This window comes from Trichomycterus rosablanca, chromosome 7 (genome assembly GCF_030014385.1).
Source record: "Trichomycterus rosablanca isolate fTriRos1 chromosome 7, fTriRos1.hap1, whole genome shotgun sequence".
NCBI lineage: Eukaryota > Metazoa > Chordata > Actinopteri > Siluriformes > Trichomycteridae > Trichomycterus > Trichomycterus rosablanca.
Window position 1 is genome coordinate 10,544,336 of NC_085994.1, and position 26,632 is coordinate 10,570,967.

General features: G+C 40.7%; 1 protein-coding gene across 1 annotated transcript; it reads right to left on the reverse strand.

Moving 5' to 3' along the window:
* Positions 1-3,755: 3,755 nt before the first annotated feature.
* On the reverse strand, positions 3,756-23,051 carry adora1b (adenosine A1 receptor b). Its single transcript, XM_062998738.1, has 2 exons — positions 22,702-23,051; positions 3,756-4,440 (listed from the first exon to the last, which is right to left on the reverse strand). Exons 1-2 carry the CDS (start codon positions 23,049-23,051, stop codon positions 3,756-3,758), a joined length of 1,035 nt encoding a protein of 344 aa, XP_062854808.1.
* Positions 23,052-26,632: the final 3,581 nt, after the last annotated feature.

Below are 26,632 nucleotides of genomic sequence, written 5' to 3' on the forward strand. Positions count from 1 at the left end.
CAAAAATACCACAGAATACAGAGACTGTCTCAGCATTCTCTATCCAGATCAACTACCACTTTCACTGTTCATACATTTTTATTAAAATAACACCAGCGCATGAGTTTCTTATCTGAGCAGTTATTATTTGCAACAGTGAGTTAATAACATGTGTGGTTACAGGGACTGTGCTGACTAGATCCAGCTCTAAACAGAAGTTGCTCTTTCACTTTAGTTGGCATTGCTCTCTGGCACAGTAAAGCACAGGAAGTGTGGGTGACTTCTTGAAAGACACATTCTATTCCAATCATATAATTTTGAAGAAAACAACAAAAATAGACAGCAGTAACCAACAGTAGTGCCAACTTTATTGTAACTACAGTTATTATAAATAACAACATAACTTGTTAATAATATTCTGTTATGTCAGGCTAAAACCCATGTGTTACTTGTGATGAGGTACATAAAACTATGTGTCATTAGAGCAGTCATTTCATGACAAATGATGGCTGTAAATACAAATCCTTCATCTTAATGTAATATGTAAACATGTCATTCATAGCCTTTTTTCCATGATTAATATATAAATAAATAAAAAGCCTACTTTTACAATGGCACAGATGTTTGACATTGCATAGCTCTGTTTCATATTCCCAAACTTAGGTTCATGTTAGGTAATGTCACAGTTTACATGTATGAAATACTTATGAAGCTGAACATACATAGCAGTAAACATAGAACCATGTCACACGTAGCCCACCTGTAACGTGCATAGTGACAGACTAACTATATATATACACCGATCAGCCATAACATTAAAACCACCTTGTCTCTACACTCACTGTTCATTTTATCAGCTCCTTTAGAAGCACTTTGTAGTTCTACAATTGCTGACTGTAGCCCATCTGTTTCTCTACATACCTATTTTTTAGCCTGCTTTCACCCTGTACCCTGGTCAGGACCCCCTCAGGATCACTACAGAATAGTTTTATTTAGGTGGTGGATCATTCTCAGCACTGCAGTGACAATGACATGGTGGTGGTGTGTTAGTGTGTGTTGTGCTGGTATGTGTGGATCAGACACAGCAGCGCTGATGGAGTTTTGAAACATATCACTGTCATTGCTGGACTGAGAATAGTCCACCAACCAAAAACATCCAGCCAACAGCGCCCCATGGGCAGCGTCCTGTAACCACTGATGAAGGTCTAGAAGATGACCAACTCAAACAGCAGCAATAGATGAGCGACCGTATCTGACTTTACATCTACAGGTAGGAGTGTCTAATAGAGTGGACAGTGAGTGGACACGGTAGGCAGGCTAAAACAGTATGTAGAGAAACAGATGGACTACAGTCAGTAATTGTAGAACTACAAAGTGCTTCTATATGGTAAGTGGAGCTAATAAAATGGACAGTTAGTGTAGAAACAAGGAGGTGCTTTTAATGTTATGGCTGATCGGTGTATATGACAGTTATGTGGCAGTTTTACAGATATATATTATCCCCAACACATATTTCTTAAATTTCCCAAACTTCATTTATTCTTTAGAAAATGACAGAGCAGTGTTTTTTTTTTGTCAAGATAAAAGAATGATGTATTCTTAAGTCCAGCCTAAAAAGTTTTTATTAATCAGCGCTGAGAATCATCCAAGTAGCATGTAAGTAGCATCCAATATAATGTGGCAAGTGCAAAAATTAAATTCATCAAATAAAGATAAATAGTATAAAAATTGTCAAAAAGAGGCACATTTATTTTTGCTTTTGTAGAGAATGTGTTAACTTTAATTTAAATCAAGAAAACATTTATCTGCATTCAACCAGAAGAGTCAAACCTTCAAACACAGTAATCAATTAAATAAATTCATTGATTTATTTTACAAACGTAGTGCAGTAAAATAGAAAAGCATCACATGTATAACTGATATTTGACATTTTTATTTTATTTGTATTTGTTGTATTGTAATCTCATCTAATGTAAGTTCATAAAGTTATTGTTGTACATTTACGGCATTTATCAGACACTTTTATTCTAAGTGACTAGTGTAGAGTAGTAGCTAATTACAGCCAAGCAAATGAGGGCCCAACAGTAGCAACTTGGTGGTGGTGTGACCTGAACCAGCAACCTTCTGATTACGAGTCCACTACCTTAACAGTGGCTGTAATAAAAATAATAGTTAATTTTTTCATCTCAGTTTGTCAACAAAACAGTGAAGAATACAAATCAGTCATATGTTTGAGTAAAAAAGTGATGTTTTATGTAAAATTGCTATAAAGTGTATAATGTAAATGGAAAAACACATCAAAAAATGGCAAGTATTTAATGGTATACAATAATAATTAATTAGTACAATCTTCCCTTTTTTTCACTGCCGGCAATGACAGTAAAATTATGTGTTCATTTTAAATATAGACAGTGTTTTAAGGGTATAACTTAAATTTTTTCGAGTTACTAAATTGAAACCTTTTCATGGAATTACTTGCACTTTTTACATTTTATTTATGACGACCTGCTAATTGTTATAAACTGCCAGTTTTTTACTTTCATGATTTAGGGCCGGCTTTTAGAAAAGTACGTTTGAACAGCATGCTGCTAAAATTCGTAGTTGTCCTCTCTTCTACCTCTAATGCCAAGTTCACTCTACACAACTTTCCAAGTTGTCAGGTCGCTGTACAGTTCACACTACACAACTGGATCTCTTGTAATCGGGAGTCTTTCAAGTCAGTGTGGCTTTCACACTACACGACTGATCGGAGATAGGGGGTCTCACACTACATGATCTATCACCAACTGGAATCGCAGGCAAGCTTCTCTGGTCTCCCAAAGAGACGTTTTTGTCACAAAAACAAACGCATGAATTGACGAGGGGTGTAATGATACTACATCCAAAAATGCACGTCAACAAGTAGCTAGCGAAATAAATGAATCTGAGTGGATTTGGCTATGTGAACAGCATGGATTGTTCTATAGTAAGTTGGAGGTTAATAAATATTTTTTGCAATGCAACGTTGGTGTTATGTTTTGTAGAGAACAATAAGGTCAGAAATACTGTAAAACTTGAGTGTCTGCTCCTGTCCCACCTTTTTACAACTCCTCCCCTGTGTTTCCCCTCACACTGCATCTTGCGTTCTCATTGGCTGTTCAACATAGCACTCATTGCCAGTCGGGCAACTCAGATGCAGACATTCGACATGCTAGAAATCTCGCTTCGGCCGCTGAACGCTCAGCGAGTGTTCGGCAAGCTCCTCAGATCGAGTTGTTGAGTAGTTCACACATAGCGATTGAGAGCCCAGTTTCGATCGCCGAGCGAATGCCGAGTTGCTCCAAATCTAGCGCCAACCAGTAGGCGAGCGAAAATCAGGGCAAAAATCGTGTAGTGTGAACTAGGCATAAGATACACCATTAGGACAAGGCTTTCTCAGTATTTAATTAGGAAAATCTCATTAAACACTTCACATCACTGTAACACTTGTTACAAAATGTTCAGTTAAATTTCCCTGCAGTTTTATTAAACATGCTTTTGACAATCTGATAAACTGTCACAAGTATAAAAAAACATCATTCCTGTACATCATATCTAAATATCACTTCTTCTGAATGAGCCAGTTCATGTTAATGTGTTTCTCACACCTCCCAGTGATGCGATTATGTTTCATATTGATTCCAGAATGAAGGCAAAGCTCTAACAGCAGCAGTCTTTCACAGCCAAAGATCTGATTTACATTCAAATTCCACAGTAAGATGAAAATTTCACCTTCATTCTGTTCCATGGTCTTCCAGTCAAATGTTGTTATGCTCCACTGGAGATGGAGTCTGAGCGGCCGGATGTTTAACATGTGGAATATCGAATCTCTCACTCGTCTGGTTTTCGAGTGGAGAAGTTTCCTTACAGCAAAAGTACTGCTTCCAGATCGCCTTAAAAGCCGTGCGGAACTTTTTAATTCGGAAGGCGTATATGATGGGGTTCACTGCTGAGTTGCCATGACTAAGTAAAATGGCAATGTAGATAGATAAAATATTCTTTTTGCATTTTGGCCAGAAGAGCGTGATGCAGTTCAGGATGTGAAGCGGGAGCCAGCTGACAGCGAACAGGAAGAGGACAAGTGCAAGAGACTTTGCCAGCTTCAGTTCTTTGTTGTAGTACCTGCTAGGGTCAGTATGGCTGTTGCTCACCTTCTTGTTCAGCTGTTTGTGGATCATGTAGAAGATCTCACTGTAGATGGCCAGCATGAGGAGAAGTGGTGGAAGCACCCAGCCAAAGAAATTGAAGTAGACCATGTATTTCATGCTGATGACGGTCTCGAACTTACAGATGATGAGGTCGGTGCTGAGTGAGCCGTTCTTCATCTGGAGATCGTGCAAGTTGTTCCAGCCAAACATGGGAGTCAGGCCAACTATGAAGGCTACTGTCCAGCAAACGACCACTGCCAATCCCACTCGTTTCGGAGTGACCACATTCTTGTAACTGCAGTATTCAAAGACATGAATTAGAATTTCGGTCAATAAACAGAACTAATTCCAGTACATCAAATTTACAGCATCTAAAAGCAAATTGTGAGAATCGTAAACTCCTACAGCTCCTCTAATTTTCAACACTGTCAGACTAAATGTGTGACGATAAGTTTGGTTTATGAAGACTCCACCAAACCCATGAGGATACTAAAACCAGCATTAACAATGCAAGAAAATTTTAAGCTTTCGTCTCTGTGTTAAATTCTAAATTAAAAAAGACAAAAAGTACTACAATTAATAAAAATGATACATTTAGGCAGAGAAAACACACAGATTTCAAATTGGTTGCACAATGACAAAAACAGGCTAAACAGGAGCTGACATCTCGAACTCGCCTGGAAGTTCGTCTGGAAGCAAGATTAACAATGCAAGACAATGGCGCTCAGGTGGTGCAGACTGGAAGCCAATTTTGTCTGCAGCAGGCATTAGGCAATTATATCTGCTAGAGGACGCCCAGATTCAAACCAGGGAGTTCAGAATATCAGCGCGCTCTAGCAGATATAATTGGCTAATGCCTGCTGCAGACAAAATTGGTTTCCAGTCTGCTGGGTGGGAAAGACCGGACTAAGTGGTTGGGTTATTAACGCTGTGTAGGGACCTTATACACCGACGAATATACACCCTCCTTTCACACCGTCGGGGTCCCCAGCAGTGGATTGGCTACGCTTAATTGGGAGAAAAAGGGGGTAAAATGCATAAAAAGATCATAAAAAAACCCAATGCAAGACAATGTAAATCCGTATAAAACTCTAAACGAGGAAAGAAAAAAGTAACTGCAATACATAAAAAATAAAAAAATGACAAATTTAGGCAGAAAAAAACATACACAGTGGTAAAACACGCCTAGCACACCGGAGCTGACATCTCAAACTCACAAATTAAATTCAAAGCTCTGTTACGGGCAGGCCGGGCAACTATACAGCCAACGATTGGCTTGTCTGAGTGTTTGAATGCCAGAGAAGCTTCCTCATAACTGCTGCACTTACGACCTATGCTGGTTAGCATTAGCGACGCTTCATCACTATGCCGGAAGCTGGCTGGAACATTTAGCCATTGTGTGTGTTGCGGGTTAAGACGGCCAGAGCGTTATTAGAGAGCAGAAAATGACATGATCAGAATGATGTCGGATCATATATACAGTGTATCACAAAAGTGAGTACACCCCTCACATTTCTGCAAATATTTTATTATATCTTTTCATGGGACAACACTATAGAAATAAAACTTGGATATAACTTAGAGTAGTCAGTGTACAACTTGTATAGCAGTGTAGATTTACTGTCTTCTGAAAATAACTCAACACACAGCCATTAATGTCTAAATTGCTGGCAACATAAGTGAGTACACCCCACAGTGAACATGTCCAAATTGTGCCCAAAGTGTCAATATTTTGTGTGACCACCATTATTATCCAGCACTGCCTTAACCCTCCTGGGCATGGAATTCACCAGAGCTGCACAGGTTGCTACTGGAATCCTCTTCCAGGATGCTAATTGTTATAAACTGCCAGTTTTTTACTTTCATGATTTAGGGCCGGCTTTTAGAAAAGTACGTTTGAACAGCATGCTGCTAAAATTCGTAGTTGTCCTCTCTTCTACCTCTAATGCCAAGTTCACTCTACACAACTTTCCAAGTTGTCAGGTCGCTGTACAGTTCACACTACACAACTGGATCTCTTGTAATCGGGAGTCTTTCAAGTCAGTGTGGCTTTCACACTACACGACTGATCGGAGATAGGGGGTCTCACACTACATGATCTATCTACTGTGTAGGGACCTTATACACCGACGAATATACACCCTCCTTTCACACCGTCGGGGTCCCCAGCAGTGGATTGGCTACGCTTAATTGGGAGAAAAAGGGGGTAAAATGCATAAAAAGATCATAAAAAAACCCAATGCAAGACAATGTAAATCCGTATAAAACTCTAAACGAGGAAAGAAAAAAGTAACTGCAATACATAAAAAATAAAAAAATGACAAATTTAGGCAGAAAAAAACATACACAGTGGTAAAACACGCCTAGCACACCGGAGCTGACATCTCAAACTCACAAATTAAATTCAAAGCTCTGTTACGGGCAGGCCGGGCAACTATACAGCCAACGATTGGCTTGTCTGAGTGTTTGAATGCCAGAGAAGCTTCCTCATAACTGCTGCACTTACGACCTATGCTGGTTGCTCGATGGCACCAGCACAGAGACGGAGGATAATGGAGAGAATCTCAGTGCGCAATACCGATTTGCTTATGAACCTGCCTCGTGTAGTTGAGTGTTATGGCCCTCCTCGGTCAGGAGTAGAGGTCAGCGACAGAAGAGAAAGTGAAATGTGATTGAGTAATTGGATACGACTGGATTGGGAGGAAAATTTTAGCTATAAAAAACCTTAACTATAAAATATTTAATAAAACATTGCAAATATTAATGCACGGGTTGTTTAGAATTTAGCAATATAAAATGTAAAAGTACATCAACACCCACTTGGCAGCAGAGATGGGGACTCAAATCTGCGACATACAGTGTATCACAAAAGTGAGTACACCCCTCACATTTCTGCAAATATTTCATTATATCTTTTCATGGGACAACACTATAGACATGAAACTTGGATATAACTTAGAGTAGTCAGTGTACAGCTTGTATAGCAGTGTAGATTTACTGTCTTCTGAAAATAACTCAACACACAGCCATTAATGTCTAAATGGCTGGCAACATAAGTGAGTACACCCCACAGTGAACATGTCCAAATAGTGCCCAAATGTGTCGTTGTCCCTCCCTGGTGTCATGTGTCAAGGTCCCAGGTGTAAATGGGGAGCAGGGCTGTTAAATTTGGTGTTTTGGGTACAATTCTCTCATACTGGCCACTGGATATTCAACATGGCACCTCATGGCAAAGAACTCTCTGAGGATGTGAGAAATAGAATTGTTGCTCTCCACAAAGATGGCCTGGGCAATAAGAAGATTGCTAACACCCTGAAACTGAGCTACAGCATGGTGGCCAAGGTCATACAGCGGTTTTCCAGGACAGGTTCCACTCGGAACAGGCTTCGCCAGGGTCGACCAAAGAAGTTGAGTCCACGTGTTCGGCGTCATATCCAGAGGTTGGCTTTAAAAAATAGACACATGAGTGCTGCCAGCATTGCTGCAGAGGTTGAAGACGTGGGAGGTCAGCCTGTCAGTGCTCAGACCATACGCCGCACACTGCATCAACTCGGTCTGCATGGTCGTCATCCCAGAAGGAAGCTGACGCACAAGAAAGCCCGCAAACAGTTTGCTGAAGACAAGCAGTCCAAGAACATGGATTACTGGAATGCCCTGTGGTCTGACGAGACCAAGATAAACTTGTTTGGCTCAGATGGTGTCCAGCATGTGTGGCGGCGCCCTGGTGAGAAGTACCAAGACAAATGTATCTTGCCTACAGTCAAGCATGGTGGTGGTAGCATCATGGTCTTGGGCTGCATGAGTGTTGCTGGCACTGGGGAGCTGCAGTTCATTGAGGGAAACATGAATTCCAACATGTACTGTGACATTCTGAAACAGAGCATGATCCCCTCCAGCCCCGGTTCTGGACTGCTTTGCTTGGGGGGGCAGTAAAACCTAATGAGGGGGCATGTTGATAGTCATGTTTTTGAAGCCAGAAATATATTCAAGGCTTGATTTGTGCATGAATGATGACAGCCAAGCTATTGATACTGGCTTAAAGTGATGTATGAGGTAAAGAAATAAAAATGCATGTTTTCGAACTTAAACTTAAAACCCAATGATTAAAAAATACATGTTGATTATGTAAATGGAGAAAAAAGATTATCTAATTGTATTTCATTTTAATACGCCCCCTTAATTAAATTGCCATTACTAATAGAACAACTCTATTTCTTGAAAGGCTTTAATACAAATTTAAGTCAAAGCTGACAAATGTACCTACACACAGACTGAGAATATTCAAATGTGGAAATAGGAATGAGTGAGAATATTTATATTATTGGGAAATTAAAATATAAAGAAAACAAAAGAATACTAATTCTGTAAAAAAAAAGTGTTTACCAGTATACCTGCTTCTCGCTCACACTAACAGAACATATACTGCCGAACTGAACTGTTTGGGGCAGTCTGCCGATTTTTATATGACTCAAAGAGCCAATCAGGAATAAGCAAGGAAATATCTTCACACTGTAAAACAAAATGCATTTTTGTGATTGGTTCAGAGATAATTTTAAAAATAGCCGTTGCTTGCATTGTGCTTGGGGGGGCAAAGACACAATTTGGGGGGGCAATGCCCCCCTCAGCCCCCCCTAGCGCCGGCCCTGATCCCCTCCCTTCGAAAACTGGGCCTCATGGCAGTTTTCCAACAGGATAACGACCCCAAACACAACCTCCAAGATGACAACTGCCTTGCTGAGGAAGCTGAAGGTAAAGGTGATGGACTAAACCCAATTGAGCACCTGTGGCGCATCCTCAAGTGGAAGGTGGAGGAGTTCAAGGTGTCTAACATCCACCAGCTCCGTGATGTCATCATGGAGGAGTGGAAGAGGATTCCAGTAGCAACCTGTGCAGCTCTGGTGAATTCCATGCCCAGGAGGGTTAAGGCAGTGCTGGATAATAATGGTGGTCACACAAAATATTGACACTTTGGGCACAATTTGGACATGTTCACTGTGGGGTGTACTCACTTATGTTGCCAGCAATTTAGACATTAATGGCTGTGTGTTGAGTTATTTTCAGAAGACAGTAAATCTACACTGCTATACAAGTTGTACACTGACTACTCTAAGTTATATCCAAGTTTTATTTCTATAGTGTTGTCCCATGAAAAGATATAATAAAATATTTGCAGAAATGTGAGGGGTGTACTCACTTTTGTGATACACTGTATATATGATCCGACATCATTCTGATCATGTCATTTTCTGCTCTCTAATAACGCTCTGGCCGTCTTAACCCGCAACACACACAATGGCTAAATGTTCCAGCCAGCTTCCGGCATAGTGATGAAGCGTCGCTCCCTACTTAAAATGGTGGAATACCCTACATAGTGCACTTCACAGTAACAGATAATGTGAATGGAACGCTCCTACAGAATTGGTGCTAATGGTTTTAAAAACCACTTTCTGAACCAATCAGACCTTCTAATTGTAGTTTTTAGTAAGAAATGCTGTTATTTGCATGTATTTAGTTTGTAGCGTCACACAGATGAAATGCTTGATTGGCTTTCTAACGAGTTCGTGTTTTACTTCACAACCGGGAAAAGTTTGGAGGTTGTTAATTATAAGCACATTTACAAAATAACAGATTATATTCCTAATGGGACACACGCTTATAAATGTAATACCATCTGGAAGAACATAAGCTAAGGTAAGCAGTGGTTATGGATTTTTTGCTGTGTTTTGGATTTTGGCCGCTGTGCCGTAATTTGCAATGAAAACAAAACCTCAGTTTAAGCTTTTAACTGGTACCTAGGAAAGTAAAGGCACTAAGTAAAATGGCAAAATACAGTCGATAATCTGTTGTTGTTTTTATCTGAACTTACATATTATTTGTTTATTTCTACACTACATTTCCAATATATGTTTTGTGTAGATTATATTGACTCGTGACTTGACTCGGACTCTAGTCTGAAGACTCGTGACTTGACTTGGACTCTAGCCTAAAGACTCGTGACTCGACTCGGACTCGTATTTTGTGACTTGTGAACATCTCTGCTTTGCAGATATTATAACTTGCTAACACTTTTTGCAGCCAGCTAAGAATCCGCTTCTATTTTTGCTCCTATTTAGGCTTATCTAGATGTTGTTTTGTTAAGCAAATACACTGACCTTTTGTGGTAAGATGACAGATAAGATTTCCTTTCCTTGATAACTACAATTTCCTAATGACTATTTATACTGTGCTAATTATAACTTAAAAGCAGCATCTATTTTTTATAGCCTTCTCTAACATTGCTGGCTTTATTCAGATCCCCTTTTAGCTGCTTATAAAGTCCATGGTTGTTTAGTGTCAGCAAAAGGTTGAAGGAGTCACAGAATGTATTACATTTTGGACTTGTCAGCAGCTTGACCAGCCTAATCATCCTAATAAGCCAATACAGGCCAAATAGATTTCTAAGACTTAGAACTAAAAGGCTGCCCATTAGAGCATCTAAAAAATCTGCTTTCTAAAGTTTGAGGTCAGTTAGAATCCTTTATACTTAGGCAGCTGCCCAGGTAGGCAGTGGGCAGCGAGGCAGGTCAATGGGTTTTGAGCGTGAAATGTGCATCTGTAATTAGATATGTAATAATCTAGAACAGGAGTGCCCAATACATCACTCGCGATCTATCAATTACATTTTCGGCATTCAGCAGACGCTCTTATCCAGAGCGACTTACAGAAGTGCTTCCATAATGAACATTACCTTACTCTAGTTTAAGTAAACAACAGTCCAAGTATAGAAATCTGCTGAAACTCTGTTAGAACCAAAGTTTTTTTTTTTTTTTTTAATAATAGCATTAGTAAGTAAGTACGTCAGCTTAAGTGCTTAGTAAAGAGGTGATGAAGGTTTTTAATCATCTTTTGAAGACAGTAAGAGACTCAGATGTTCAAACAGACAGAGGAAGTTTCTTCCACCACTTGGGTGCAAGTACAGAGAAGAGCCTTGATGCTTGTCCTCCTCGAGTTCTGGGTGGAGGATCAAGTCGAGTGAGACTAGTGGCTCGGAGGTTGGGTGGTACAGAGCAGGGTTTAATTAGACCTTGAAGGTAGTTTGGAGCTGGTACATTTTTGGCTTTGTAGGCGAGCATCAGTTTTTTAAACTGAATGCGGGCAGCTACAGGAAGCTAGTGAAGAGAACGGTGAAGAGAACGCAGCAGTGGGGTGATGTGGCAGTGGTGAGGTTGGTTAAAAACCAGGCGAGCAGCTGCATTTTGAATGAGTTGCAAGGGTTTTGCACAGTGTCAGTCGATCGCACAGTGCACACTGGTAGATCGTGCCTCATTTAAACAGGTCATCGTGATTGACAAGAAATGTGGCCGCTGTTTCTTTAATTTGCGGTTTGGTACCATAGCTACGCTTCAGCTCAACTAAAACACTGCAAATCTAGAACGTTTTCATTCATCAGTGGCCAGTTTGCTTCATTTTTGCATTTTTTCTTTTGCAACCTACACTGTTTGTGAAGATGTGTGCGCAACCAAGAACAAAGAAACCAAAAAACGATTAGATTCGGGCAAGACCACTGCATAGACGGCTGTTTCGTACATACATGGAGAAATTGACGGAGAACATTCAGATCTCATGTTACAAACAGAATTTTTTACCCTACAATCTGACATTTATATCCAAATATAAGAAAATGTGCTACATATTCAACAGCATTTTTGAATCACCTACTTGTGTAAATCAGGCTTTTCCCACAAAAAAAATTATTAAGTGTAAATATCGGTCCACCCTTACTGATAAACACTTGGAAGCTGCTTGAGAATTGGTATCAGCAGCTATTGTCCAGACTACATAAACCTGGCTGACACCATTCAGTGTAAATCATCAGAATAAGGTGTGATTTTTCAGTCACTTGCCCTGTAAAGCTAAATATCAATATAGGCAACTGAAGCGCATTTAAAATTTTTGAAAAATGATGAGGCCAGCCTTAAAAAGTAGATCACGATGACGTGTCGACTGAAATAATAGATCTCAAGCCACGAAAGTGTGGGCACCCCTGGTCTAGACAGATGTAAATATTACATAGATATTGGCAGATAATTACTCACTCACTCACTTTCTTAACCACTTATCCAATTAGGGTTGCGGGGAGGGGAGGGGGGGGTTGCTGGAGCCTATCCTAGCTTTTCAATGGGCATGAGGCACCCTGGACGAGGCGTTAGTCCATCACAGGGCAGACACACATACAGTGTATCACAAAAGTGAGTACACCCCTCACATTTCTGCAGATATTTAAGTATATCTTTTCATGGGACAACACTGACAAAATGACACTTTGACACAATGAAAAGTAGTCTGTGTGCAGCTTATATAACAGTGTAAATTTATTCTTCCCTCAAAATAACTCAATATACAGCCATTAATGTCTAAACCACCGGCAACAAAAGTGAGTACACCCCTAAGAGACTACACCCCTAAATGTCCAAATTGAGCACTGCTTGTCATTTTCCCTCCAAAATGTCATGTGACTCGTTAGTGTTACTAGGTCTCAGGTGTGCATAGGGAGCAGGTGTGTTCAATTTAGTAGTACAGCTCTCACACTCTCTCATACTGGTCACTGAAAGTTCCAACATGGCACCTCATGGCAAAGAACTCTCTGAGGATCTTAAAAGACGAATTGTTGCGCTACATGAAGATGGCCAAGGCTACAAGAAGATTGCCAACACCCTGAAACTGAGCTGCAGCACAGTGGCCAAGATCATCCAGCGTTTTAAAAGAGCAGGGTCCACTCAGAACAGACCTCGCGTTGGTCGTCCAAAGAAGCTGAGTGCACGTGCTCAGCGTCACATCCAACTGCTGTCTTTGAAAGAGAGGAGCAGGAGTGCTGTCAGCATTGCTGCAGAGATTGAAAAGTTGGGGGGTCAGCCTGTCAGTGCTCAGACCATACGCCGCACACTACATCAAATTGGTCTGCATGGCTGTCACCCCAGAAGGAAGCCTCTTCTGAAGTCTCTACACAAGAAAGCCCGCAAACAGTTTGCTGAAGACATGTCAACAAAGGACATGGATTACTGGAACCATGTCCTATGGTCTGATGAGACCAAGATTAATTTGTTTGGTTCAGATGGTCTCAAGCATGTGTGGCGGCAATCAGGTGAGGAGTACAAAGATAAGTGTGTCATGCCTACAGTCAAGCATGGTGGTGGGAATGCCATGGTCTGGGGCTGCATGAGTGCAGCAGGTGTTGGGGAGTTACATTTCATTGAGGGACACATGAACTCCAATATGTACTGTGAAATACTGAAGCAGAGCATGATCCCCTCCCTCCGGAAACTGGGTCGCAGGGCAGTGTTCCAGCATGATAATGACCCCAAACACACCTCTAAGACGACCACTGCTTTATTGAAGAGGCTGAGGGTAAAGGTGATGGACTGGCCAAGCATGTCTCCAGACCTAAACCCAATAGAACATCTTTGGGGCATCCTCAAGCGGAAGGTGGAGGAGCGCAAAGTCTCGAATATCCGCCAGCTCCGTGATGTCGTCATGGAGGAGTGGAAAAGCATTCCAGTGGCAACCTGTGAAGCTCTGGTAAACTCCATGCCCAGGAGAGTTAAGGCAGTTCTGGGAAATAATGGTGGCCACACAAAATATTGACACTTCAGGAACTTTCACTAAGGGGTGTACTCACTTTTGTTGCCGGTGGTTTAGACATTAATGGCTGTATATTGAGTTATTTTGAGGGAAGAATAAATTTACACTGTTATATAAGCTGCACACAGACTACTTTTCATTGTGTCAAAGTGTCATTTTGTCAGTGTTGTCCCATGAAAAGATATACTTAAATATCTGCAGAAATGTGAGGGGTGTACTCACTTTTGTGATACACTGTACACACACCCATTTACCTAGAGGGCAATTCAGTGTCTCCAATGAACCTGACCATGTTTTTGGACTGTGGGAAGAAACCGGAGCTCCCGGAGGAAACCCACACAGACACAGGGAGAACATGCAAACTCTGCACAGAAAGGACCCGGACCGCCCCGGCTAGAGATTGAACCCAGGACCTTCTTGGTGTGAGGCGACAGTGCTACCTACCAAGCCACCGTGCCGCCCGGCAGATAATGAATTATAAATGATTAAGATTAGAAACAAAGGCAAACGATTAATCAGGTAGCACCTTCCACCTTCCATCATCCAAGTAGCACCTTGCAGTCAATGCAAGTTATAATGTGCTGAATCTTCTGTGCTGCCCTTTAAGAGTGAGCTACAACTGCTACTGACAGAATTACTGATAGCTTGTAGATGATAATGTAATATGATCCTGTAGAAAAGGGTCACACTCATGGGCAAAACGCCTCTTTTCTGAAAATCTGTTTTCTGAACAGGATGCTCTGCCACCCAGGTTATTTTAATCACATGAAATTAAACTCTGTCTGCGTAGAGATGTGCTCTGCAAGCTTCATGAGCAATTACGCTGATGTGCTTTTTGACTACCGCTGTTGTTTTGTTCCCCTCATCTGTGTTTTGTGTAACTAGGTGTATTGAATGCCTGTCATTTGTCAACTTCTCTAATTATTGCACCAGAACGCCTTGTCTTTTAAAATGAACAGATAAATGACTATAGCAAAAACAAAGTGGTTAGTCAATGCTGTAGCAGAGATGTCCGAGTCAAGTCACGAGTATTTAGGCTAGAGTCCGAGTCAAGTCACGAGTCTTTAGGCTAGAGTCCGAGTCAAGTCACGAGTCTTTAGGCTAGAGTCCGAGTCAAGTCACGAGTCTTTAAGCTAGAGTCCAAGTCAAGTCACAAGTCTTTAGACTAGAGTCCGAGTCAAGTCACGAGTCTTTAGGCTAGAGTCCGAGTCAAGTCACTAGTCTTTAGGCTAGAGTCCGAGTCAAGTCACGAGTCTTTAGGCTAGAGTCCGAGTCAAGTCACAAGTCTTTAGACTAGAGTCCGAGTCAAGTCACTAGTCTTTAGGCTAGAGTCCGAGTCAAGTCACGAGTCTTTAGGCTAAAGTCCGAGTCAAGTCACAAGTCTTTAGGCTAGAGTCCGAGTCAAGTCACAAGTCTTTAGGCTAGAGTCCGAGTCAAGTCACAAGTCTTTAGACTAGAGTCCGAGTCAAGTCACAAGTCTTTAGACTAGAGTCCGAGTCAAGTCACAAGTCTTTAGACTAGAGTCCGAGTCAAGTCACAAGTCTTTCACAAGTCTTTAGACTAGAGTCCGAGTCAAGTCACAAGTCTTTAGGCTAGAGTTCGAGTCAAGTAACGAGTCAATATAATCTACACAAAACATATATTGGAAATGTAGCGTAGAAATAAACAAATATCTGTAAGTTCAGATAAAAAACAACAACAGATTAGCGACTGTATTTTGCCGTTTTACTTAGTGCCTTTACTTTCCTGGTCATTGTGCAAATAAATGTAATTTCCGTAACAAGAAGGTACCAGTTAAAAGCTTAAACTGATACATTTTGTTTTCATTGCACAACAAAAAGCGCGCGATAAATCATGGCACAGCGGCCAAAATCCAACACACAGCAAAAAAAGCTAACATTACCTTAGCTTATGTTCTTCCAGATGCTATTACATTTATAACCGTGTTGTCCCATTATGAATATAATATGTTATTTTGTAAATGTGTGCTTATAATTAACAACCTCCAAACTTTTTCAGGTTGTGAAGTAAAACACGTGACGCAAACTGAATAAATGCAAATAACAGCATTTCTTACTAAAAATTAAAATGAGGTCTGACTGGTTCAGAAAGCGGTTCTTCCTATTAGCGCCAATTCTGTAGGAGCGTTCCATTCACCCCAGTTGTTCCTGTGAAGTGCACTCTGTAGGGTATTCCACCATTTCCACAAGATTCCAATCCAAAGGTAACGAAAATGTTCAAATGAAGTGAACTTCAAACTGTGTAGGGAGTAGGAAGCGACGCTTGATCACTACGCCAGAAGCTGGCTGTAACATTTACCCATTGTGTGCGTTGCGGATTAAGACAGCCGGAGAGTTATTAGAGAGCAGAATATTTATAATAATAATAGTATTCCAATATATATATTGTCACACATAACTAATGTTAACACATGCTGACGCTAGGGGCTTGTTGTGTACAAGTCATTTTTTTTAAATGAGTCCGAGTCAAGTCTGAAGTCGCTGTGTGTGCGACTTACGTGTGAGTCCAGACTCAAATCACAGACTCGAGTCCCTATCTCTGTGCTGAAGTGATATTAAATTCCTAAAACAAAACTGCCTCTTTTACCAGTAGATCACCAATACCAAGAGCCTTTACCTCTTTTACCGCATGGTGTTAAATGCATCGCATCATTCAGTTCATCGCTGTCCTATTAAGGATTGTTTGAGAATTACTCCAATCCTTAATTCTGGCTTATTATTCATTTATATGTAATCACCCATTCACAATTTCTGCTAATTGTAATTACAGTCATTTTATGAGACTTGAGTCACAAGATGGAAATTATAGAGGGTATGCGAGTGCGTGCACCCAAGATGCAATTACACAGATTTAATGCCAATCACTTGAATTATTGACAAAAGGTCATTTGTGATTCATTTTTCCCTACCAAAAAAGCTGGAAGTTTCCTGAGACTGTGAGGCACTACCTGCTGTTTTACCATGCCACCCATAATAACAGACTTTGAAGAAATCCATTATCATGGGTGGGTTTTAATTATTTGAGCATTATAGTGTAATATTTACAACATTTAGAGTCACTATGCATTTAGCAGTGACAGGAGGTGAGGTTTAAACACAGGTCCTCAGGACTCTTTCTGTGTTACCATCTGCCTAGATTGTTTTCCTAAAGCTACTCTGGCTTCCTTCCACATTTTATCAACATGCCATTAATACAAGGCACAGTGGCTAGGGTGGCCACATTCATAGTCACAAAAAGGAGGACATTACACCCCAAAAGGAGGACGTCATACCAGGAACAGGGGGACATGATACTGCAACACACAGAATGAAACCATAACCCATATAACAGAGTTTTTGATCAATTTAAACAAGAATTCTATAACAAATTACTGTTTTACTCACCATGTTGTGTCTACTTTTGATATTTAAGTCTGTTCCTCGCTGCCTCCAAAAGTTTACTAATTGACTCAAGTAGAGGTGTATGCAGAACAGAGCGAGCGGGCGAAATTCAACCACCCAATCACAGACTAGCATTTAGAGGGCGGACCTTCTGCGATTGGCCAGTGGTGGGTGAGCATTTGTTTTGACATGTACCTGAGCCAATGACAGATAATATTGATCAAAAATGTAACCAGTTCATTCCAAAAGGAGGATTTTTAAGTGTCCGTCCTAGCGTTGCATGGGCAGAGGACTGGCAGCTGAAAAACCGGACTGTCCGACCTGAAGCGGGATGACTGGCCACCCTAACAGTGGCACAGCAGATTGGGTGAGTGTTGCATGGCACCAGGAATCTAGAGACTTAAGTTCAAATCTTGTCAGATCAGGTCACTGTCACACAGTTCTTTTTTCTACCATGTGGGATTCTTTCAGGTTTTGTGATTCCCTTGTACCTCCCAGGAACAAGCAGACTGAGAACTAGCTACTCCAAATTACCCCAAGGTGTGTGTGTAAGTGAGTGAGTGGTTGAGTGAGTGAGTAAGTAAATAAGGGAGTGAGTGAGGGAGTAAGTAAATATGGAAATGAGTGAGTAATTCACTTATTGCAAACAAAAAATTAAGAAGCTGAGGAGAATGTTTAGTGGCAGAAAAAACCATCTGCCATAAAATTAAAACCACCTCCTTGTTTCTACACTCACTGTCCATTTTATCAGCTCCACTTACCATATAGAAGCACTTTGTAGCTCTACAATTACTGACTGTAGTCCATCTGTTTCTCTACATACTTTTTTAGCCTGCTTTCATGATGTTCTTCAATGGTCAGGACCCCCACAGGACCACTACAGAGTAGGTTTTATTTAGGTGGTGGATGATTCTCAGCACTGCAGTGACAATGACATAGTGGTGGTGTGTTAGTGTGTGTTGTGCTGGTATGAGTGGATAAGACACAGTGACGCTGCTGGAGTTTTTAAACACCTCACTGTCACTGCTGGACTAAGAATAGTCCACCAACCAAAAATATCCAGCCAACAGTGCCCAGTAGGCAGCGTCCTGTGATCACTGATGAAGGTCTAGAAGATGACCCACTCAAACAGCAGCAATAGATGAGCGATCGTCTCTGACTTTACATCTACAAGGTGAACCAACTAGGTAGAAGTGTCTATTAATAGAGTGGACAGTGTGTGGACACAGTATTTAAAAACTCCAGCAGCGCTGCTGTGTCTGATCCAGTCATATCAGCACAACACACACTAACACACCACCACCATGTCAGTGTCACTGCAGTGCTGAGAATGATCCACCACCTAAATAATTCCTACTCTGTAGTGGTCCTTTGGGGGTCCTGACCATTGAAGAACAGGGTGAAAGCCGGCTAAAAAAGTAGGTAGAAAAAATGTTGGACTACAGTCAGTAATTGTAGATCCACCTCCCTCCCTCCAAATGAATTAGATAACTGTACAAGTGACCAGGATATCTGTGTTTGGGACAACACAGAGTCCCTTTTAAAACTAGATGATCCTTACAATAAAGACTACAGTGCACACAGCACTTTCCTAATCAAAATGTTACACAATATTAAAAAATGGAAGTGGTGATGAGAGGCCATTTGTACCACAGAAGATTATTAGTTCAGTGGAGAATATGTACTGCTAATGTGTTAAACTCTAGTACATTATCTGATGTGAGAGTGAATCTTATTTTTCTGTTCATTTTCTTGAGTGTATTAATGTATTAGCCTAATACTCCTGTAACAGGATGGATACTAAATGGAGATTTGGCAGTCCACTCACGTCCACCTGAGTCGACCCTGCTGTGTGGCAGAGGGGGTCACAGTGTGACCTGTCATTCTCTGACTGACACTGACCTGTGATTCGTGAGTGCTAATGCGCTCCAGGTGGCAGGTTTTCTATTTATATTGAGGCTTCTCTGTCATCTTTGTCGGTGCATTAGCTGATGCAGAATGTTCTGTTCTTATTTTCTGGGAACTCAGAGGAATGCACTGGGAGAGCATAATGCCTCAGTTGTGCCATGACGTTTTGCTAGAACAAAACAGGAGTTACTGTTACCAGGTCAGGATCTTGACCCTAAAATACTCATGGGTGGTAATTCCGAACAGGGAGAGGATGAACTTTAAAATAACCAGAGGTGCACACAATTCCAAACATTCCCTCCTCCATCCTCTCTGATAAGAATCAATGATAAGCAGGGCTGGAATGGGGCTCTAAGTATAAAATTATTCTTGGTTCATCTACATTTTTAATGATCAAGAAAGTCAAGAAATCATAAATTGGTTAGGTGTTAGGTTACCACTGAGGAGACCCAGGAATTGATGGAGCTACTGGTTGCAAAGGTCACAACTGCAATGGGGAATTAGTAGTGACTAAAAGGTGAAACATGCAAAATAAACATATACAGAAATAAAAACAGATAATTGTTAGGTACATTAATTTATTTTGTATGGAGCCCTGAAGGGACATGGTGTATATGTAAACAAAAAAAAGTTAGTAATTTTTGTGGTGCACACCAGTTACTAAGTGATTCCCACCAGTTACTAAGTGATTCACAATAGTTACTAAGTGGTTCACAGCAGTTACCACTTAGTATCCGGTGCTCACCACATAGTATCTGGTGCTCTTCACATAGTATCTGGTGTGCACCACTTAGTATCTGGTGCTCACCATATAGTATCTGGTGCTCACCATATAGTATCTGGTGCTCAACACATAGTATCTGGTGCTCACCACATAGTATCTGATGCTCACCACTTCCCAGATAGCATACGGATGTGGGCCACTTCTGGCAACGTTACGGCACTGCCGGCTCACTGCCGGCATCGGCAAACAGCATATGAGCCAAAAGTGGCCCACATATAGGAAATGCTTATATGGCCCACATGTCCCAAAACACATCTGGCAAAGACATGGCACCACTGGCAAACTAAGTGAGCCAGTAATACTGGCTCTTATATTAAAAATGGTAATGTCCCACTTTCTATACTCTAAAAAATGATTCAGCACATTAGTAAATTAAACATAATATAATAAGTCAGTTCAACAAAAAAAAATAAGTTTGTTACATTTGTTAACATTTTTGAGTTTGGGCAACCTAAAAAGACATTATTTTAGACAAACTTAAAATTGTAAACTTTTTCAACGCATTATTTTTGCTTTAGTACAACATCATACCAATTTTGAGTTGAGCCGACTAAAATATCTGAGTTGTCTGAACAAAGCAAAGAAGAGAAGAGCATCAGAAGCTCTACGTTCTGTGACTGCGCATGCGCACTTCTCCGAGTTGAGTTGTAACGGACGAGGACGACGCTGAAGTTTTGGATTTTGCCCTGACCTGCCCTGAGGTAGGTATTCAGCTATTCAACATAATACAAGTTATGTTTAAAACTTAACAAATGCATAAACAATAAACTGACTGAATAATGAGTGGAATTACTAGCATTTTAGTTTCACGTATTTTCTCAACCAAAATTTCAAATATTGTATGGCAGACGAGTGCGAGTTCTTTTCAAATTGTTAATTTATATAAAGGTTCACAAGTGTAATCTATTTGCAAATTTGGGCTTGTCGGTGACAATTTAACCATTTTCGGTACACAGAGAGCGATGTTAGCTGACATGCTAGCGGGTTATGATGCCCATTTGTTTGAATGGCCTGGGGCTAACTGTGTTAGCTTAATAAGCTAAACTTGTCTGTGGTACAGCACATTACAAAACAGTCTGTTACACTTAATTATGATGCGGTATGATTGTAAGTAAGCGGCTCATTTGATGTGATTTTCACGACTGTGAATTAGGTAGGGCCTTATTCATGGTATTCATAGTTAGCTATAGTTGCAAACTTTTAAACATTAATATGCTTATTGTCAATTTATTGGAATTTTGCTTACATACTTCAACTTTAGCTGATTTACTGTGCTTGTCTTAATTGATTATTTAACGAGAGCTAAATCATCATATTGTTTAAATGTAAATATATTAATTTAAAATTGTTTGTGTTTTTTATTGCAGATTAATATGCAATGCAATCCCAGTCCAGAAGTACTACTAAAACATTACAGATTGTGTCATTACCAAGGGCGCTCCTGGCCATTGCTGTGTTTGTATCCTGACTCTGCTAAACTGGAAAACTAGTTTGTTTATTGATGCTAATTATACTTTTGCTGGAGTGGCACAGGTTTATGGCTTAAAATAAATGTCTGTTGTGAAAGTCAAATAAACATTTCAATAAAATTTTCTTAAATTGTCTTAAATTTCTTTCATAGCTACTTGTTAAGAGCGTAACATATTCATTTACATTTTTGTCATTTTGCAGATGCTTTTACTCAAATAGACTTACAATTGTGGCTGAATACAATACAAGCAATTGACGTTTAAGGGCCCTGCTCAGGGCCCCAACAGTGGCAACTTAGTGGTGGTGGCGCTTGAACCAGCATCTAGACCAGTACCTTAACCACTGAGCTACCAACTGCCAGTTCAGATATGTAAAAAACTTTTGCCTGTAAAAAACATTTTGTAACTGCTTTTTTGTAAAAAAAAAAAAAAAACACAGTTTAGTAAACTAAAAGTAAAATGTTTAGTCAACCATAAAAATCTAAAGGTTAAGCTGACTTGAAAATGTAAGGCAACCGGCTGCTGAATTACTTAAAAAATGTAAGGCAATAGTTTGCATGGATCTTTCTATGTTGGTAGAACTTTAAAAAATGAGTTGGTACAACTTGAATTTGTAGTCCTTCATTTTGACTTTATTTAGTTGTGTTAATTACAAAACCTGAGTAGATTCAACTTAAAAATATTTAAGTTGACTCAACGTAGTGATTTTAGTTATACTGTGATAATTTATTTAAGTATATTTTAAGTGGCTTAGATAGGTTCCATTTACTTAATAAAACAGAAAGTTAATTCAACTCAAAAAGATCTATGCAAACTATTGCCTTAATTTTTTTAAGTAATTTCAACACCACATTTTTTACAGTGTATGGCATGGTAACAGCCCAGTTGTTTTACATGTGGTTGAGTTGTGGGTCATTTCTGGCCCTGCTGGTTTAAAGGTGACTGAGATGTGGCCCTTTTATGGCTGTAAAACGGCCAAGTTCCGGCAACCGCATCTGGCCCTCATCTGTGCCATCATTCCATGTGGTATGTGGGCCGCAAGTAAGTGCCGGACGTGGCCCAGATTCAAGCCATATCAAATTTGCTATCTGGGTTAGTATCTGGTGCGCACCACTTTTCTACTTCAATTTTTTTTACTTAATAAAAATCGACATGTCCCTTCAGGGGCTCCTTAATATTGTTTCATTATTGACAAACCCTATTTCTAGAAAAATTGGGACATTTTGTAAAATGTAAAACGTTATTCTTGAACTTTTCAACCCATTACCATATCTCTAGACCCTTGATTTGTCCTCTAACCCAAACTACACTTCTTTACGGTGCTTGTAATATCTTTATTACTATAATGCATCAAAGAAGAGTAGCCTAATTGTTACCTGGTTGGGATCTTGACCCTTAGGTACCGGTCGATGGCGATGGCGAGCAGGGCGAGGATGGAGCTCTGGGTGAGAACCAGCACTATGCACGCTACCAGCAAGCAGCTGTAGAAGTGAGTCTGGAATCCGACATCGATAGTGATGGCTAGTGGGATGACCAGCGCTCCTACTGCGATATCTGCCACCGCCAGAGATACAATGAACCAGAAGGTTGTGTCTCTTAAAGACCTGTTCATTTTTACTGCCCAGATGACCATCACGTTTCCTATCACTGAGGACACAGCGATGACCAATTCCATGCCCATGTACAGGGCTTGGTAAGGGCTTGGGGAGAACGACGTGTCCGGCATGGCACCGTATGAGGCAATCAATTCAGATTTACTAAAAAATAAAGTGATGCTGAATTATTTGGCTGTAGTTCACATTGCCATCAATGGTTTATCAGAAGTACTTGGTACTTGAAGGTGTTCTTGCGCACCAAGCATGGTTATTTACAAAATCATGATCCATACAGCAGGAATAAAAAGTGAAACACATTACAGATTGGGAGATTCTAGTTTTGTTAGTATGAAAAGCTTTAAAATGTTAAAAAATTAAAAACCTATTTCATGTGCGTGCATGGCTTCATCAGATCCACCTGCGCCGTGTCCTATTTCTGGATAAGCAATAAAAAAGCTATTGTTTTTGTCACCTGTACTCATTCAGTTTTTACAGGCACCCAAAGCATCAACAAAAGGGTGAAAATGCGCCTCATGTTTGCCCTGGCAAGCGGAAAAATAATCCAAACATTGTCCTGGAGTCTGGAATATGGAATATCCCCGCTGTCCTGCTGGTGTTACTGGGAGCTGCTGTTTATTCCGTGTCCCAGATCTTCATTGTTTTCATCCGCTGTGGGTTTTTTTAAATTTAAATTCCACGGCTTTAATCCACCCGACGCCTTCAGTGCTGAACAAAGTGACCAAACAGCTCTGAGAAGAACTGAGAAGTAGACAGAAAAAAGAATGAAACAGAGCTGTCCCAGCACGGGCTACTGGTTTCTCCTTAGCACTTTTTATTGCAGCCAGTTGTACCGAGAGCGTGCAAGCGTTTCCGGTGCAGCTCGCACTGCGGCGCAATCAGAACATTTGCGCAAAGCTTGGAGGTGTGTGCAGATGATGGGAATACTCAGGAGGAGGAGATGCAGCGCATATACAGTAGGTCTCAGTAGTAATGTCAGACAAGAGCATCATTCCGCTTTTTGCACACACCTATTTATCTTATTCAGGGTCGCGGTGGGTGCAAATCGCTGGGCGGAGGGTAGGAAACACCCTGCCATCACAGATCACGCGCACACACCTAGTGCAATTTTAATATCTCCAATTTACCAGACTGCATGTCTTTGGGTTGTTAAAGGAAACCTACGCAAACACGGGGAGAACATGCAAACTCCACACAAAACAAAGGGACTGTGGGAGCCCAGTGAATAGAGCTGTGAGCTATTAATCAAAAGGTTGAGAGTTCAAATCCCAGCTCTGCCATGCAACCACTGTTAGGCCCTTGAGCAAAAAAAGCATTTTATTGCACTGTACAGCTGTATATGTACACTTTTTAGCCTGCTTTCACCCTGTTCTTTAATGGTCAGGACCCCCACAGAACCACTACAGAGTAGGTATTATTTGGGTGGTGGATCATTCTCAGCACTGCAGTGACACTGACATGGTGGTGGTGTGTTAGTGTGTGTTGTGCTGGTATGAGTGGATCAGACACAGCAGCGCTGATGAAGTTTTTAAACACCTCACTGTCACTGCTGGACTGAGAATAGTCCACCAACCAAAAATATATCCAGCCAACAGCGCCCCGTGGGCAGCGTTTTGTGACCACTGATGAAGGTCTAGAAGATGACCAACTCAAAGAGCAGCAATAGATGAGCAATCATCTCTGAATTTACATCTACAAGGTGGACCAACTAGGTAGGAGTGTCTAATAGAGTGGACAGTGAGTGGACACGATATTTTAAAGCTGATCCACTCATACCAGCACAACACACACTAACACACCACCACCATGTCAGTCACTGCAGTGCTGAGAATGATCCACCACCTAAATAATACCTGTTCTGTGGTGGTCCTGTGGGGGTTCTAACAATTGAAGAACAGGGTGAAAGCAGGCTAAAAAAGAATGTAGAGAAACAGATGGACTACAGTCAGTAATTGTAGAACTACAAAGTGCTTCTATATGGTAAGTGGAACTGATAAAATTGGCAGTGAGTGTACAAACAAGGAGGTGGTTTTAATGTTATGGCTGATCGGTGTATATATGACAAATAAAGCATTCTACGAACATTATTAATTCATTGTGTGTTTTACCACCGCTTTATCCTATTCAGGGTCACGGTGGGTACAATTCACTGGGTGGAAGGTAGGAAACACCCTGTATAGGTCGCCCGCCAGTCCATCATAGATCACGCACACACACCTACTGCAATTTTAATATCTCCAATTTACCAGACTGCATGTCTTTGGGTTGTTAAAGGAAACCTACGCAAACATGAGGAGAACATGCAAACTCCACACAAAACAAAGGGACTGTGGTAGCCCAGTGAATAGAGCTGTGAGCTATCAGTTCAGCTATCAAAGGTTGAGAGTTAAAATCCCAGCTCTGAAATGCAGCCATTGTTGGGCCCTTGAGCAAAAAAAGCATTTTATTGTACTGTACACCTGTATATGTATATAAGACAAATAAAGCATTCTATGAACATTAATCATTCATTGTGTGTTTTACCACCGCTTTATCCTATTCAAGGTCGCGGTGGGTGCAATTCACTGGGCGGAGGGTAGGAAACATCCTAAACAGGTTGCTAGTCCATCACAGGGTACCCACACAAACCTGGGGCAATTTTAGTATCTCCACTTTACCTTACTGCAAGTCTTTGGGCTGTTAAAGGAAACGGGGAGAACATGCAAGCCACACAGAACGGTGGGCCATTGGTAGCCTAGTAGTTAGTGCTTTGAGCTATCAAACAAAAGGTTGAGAGTTCAAATCCCAGCTCTGCCATGCAGCCACTGTTGAGCCCTTAAGCAAAAACAGAGTTGTATTGTACAGTACACCTGTACATGTATATAAGACAAAGCATTCTAAGAACAATTTTCATTCATTTAGTCTGTTTTACCACCGCTTTATCCTATTCAGGGTCGCAGTGGGTACAATTCACTGGGCGGAGGGTAGGAAACATTCTAAACAGGTCACTAGTCCATCACAGGGTACCCGCACAAACCTGGGGCAATTTTAGTATCTCCAATTTACCTGACTGCATGTCTTTTAAAGGAAACGGGGAGAACATGCTGTACACTTGTATATGTATGTAAGACAAATAAAGCATTTTGTGTTTTAATTTTGAGTAAAAAAATTAAACACATTTTATAAAACACAATTTTATTTCATTGAAGGACAAAGTTAGTCAACACCAAAGTGAAAAAGTAACTGCCACCATCTTCAAAATCAGCTACAACTAGCCACTTTCTACAATTTTATATATTAATATGATCTGTCACATTACTGGAAGACGTTATACAGTAACAATTTAATAACTCGTTTGCAGCAATTCATTGTGCTTTTCTAGCTCAACATTGTAATCCTTATAGACTTATGATCTGCAATAGGGCGGCACGGTGGCTCAGTAGCACTGTCGCCTCATAGCAAGATGGTCCTGGGTTCGATCCCCAGGTGGAGTGGTCTGTGTCCTTTCTGTGTGGAGTTTGCATGTTCTCCCCTTGTTTGCATGGGTTTCCTCTGGGAGCTCCGGTTTCCTTCCACAGTCCAAAGACGTGCAAGTGAAGTGAATTGGAGATACAAAATTGTCCATGACTGTTTGACATTAAACTTGTGAACTGATGAGTCTTGTGTAATGAGTAACTATTGTTTCTGTCTGCAATATTCTAATACTTGCCTTTCA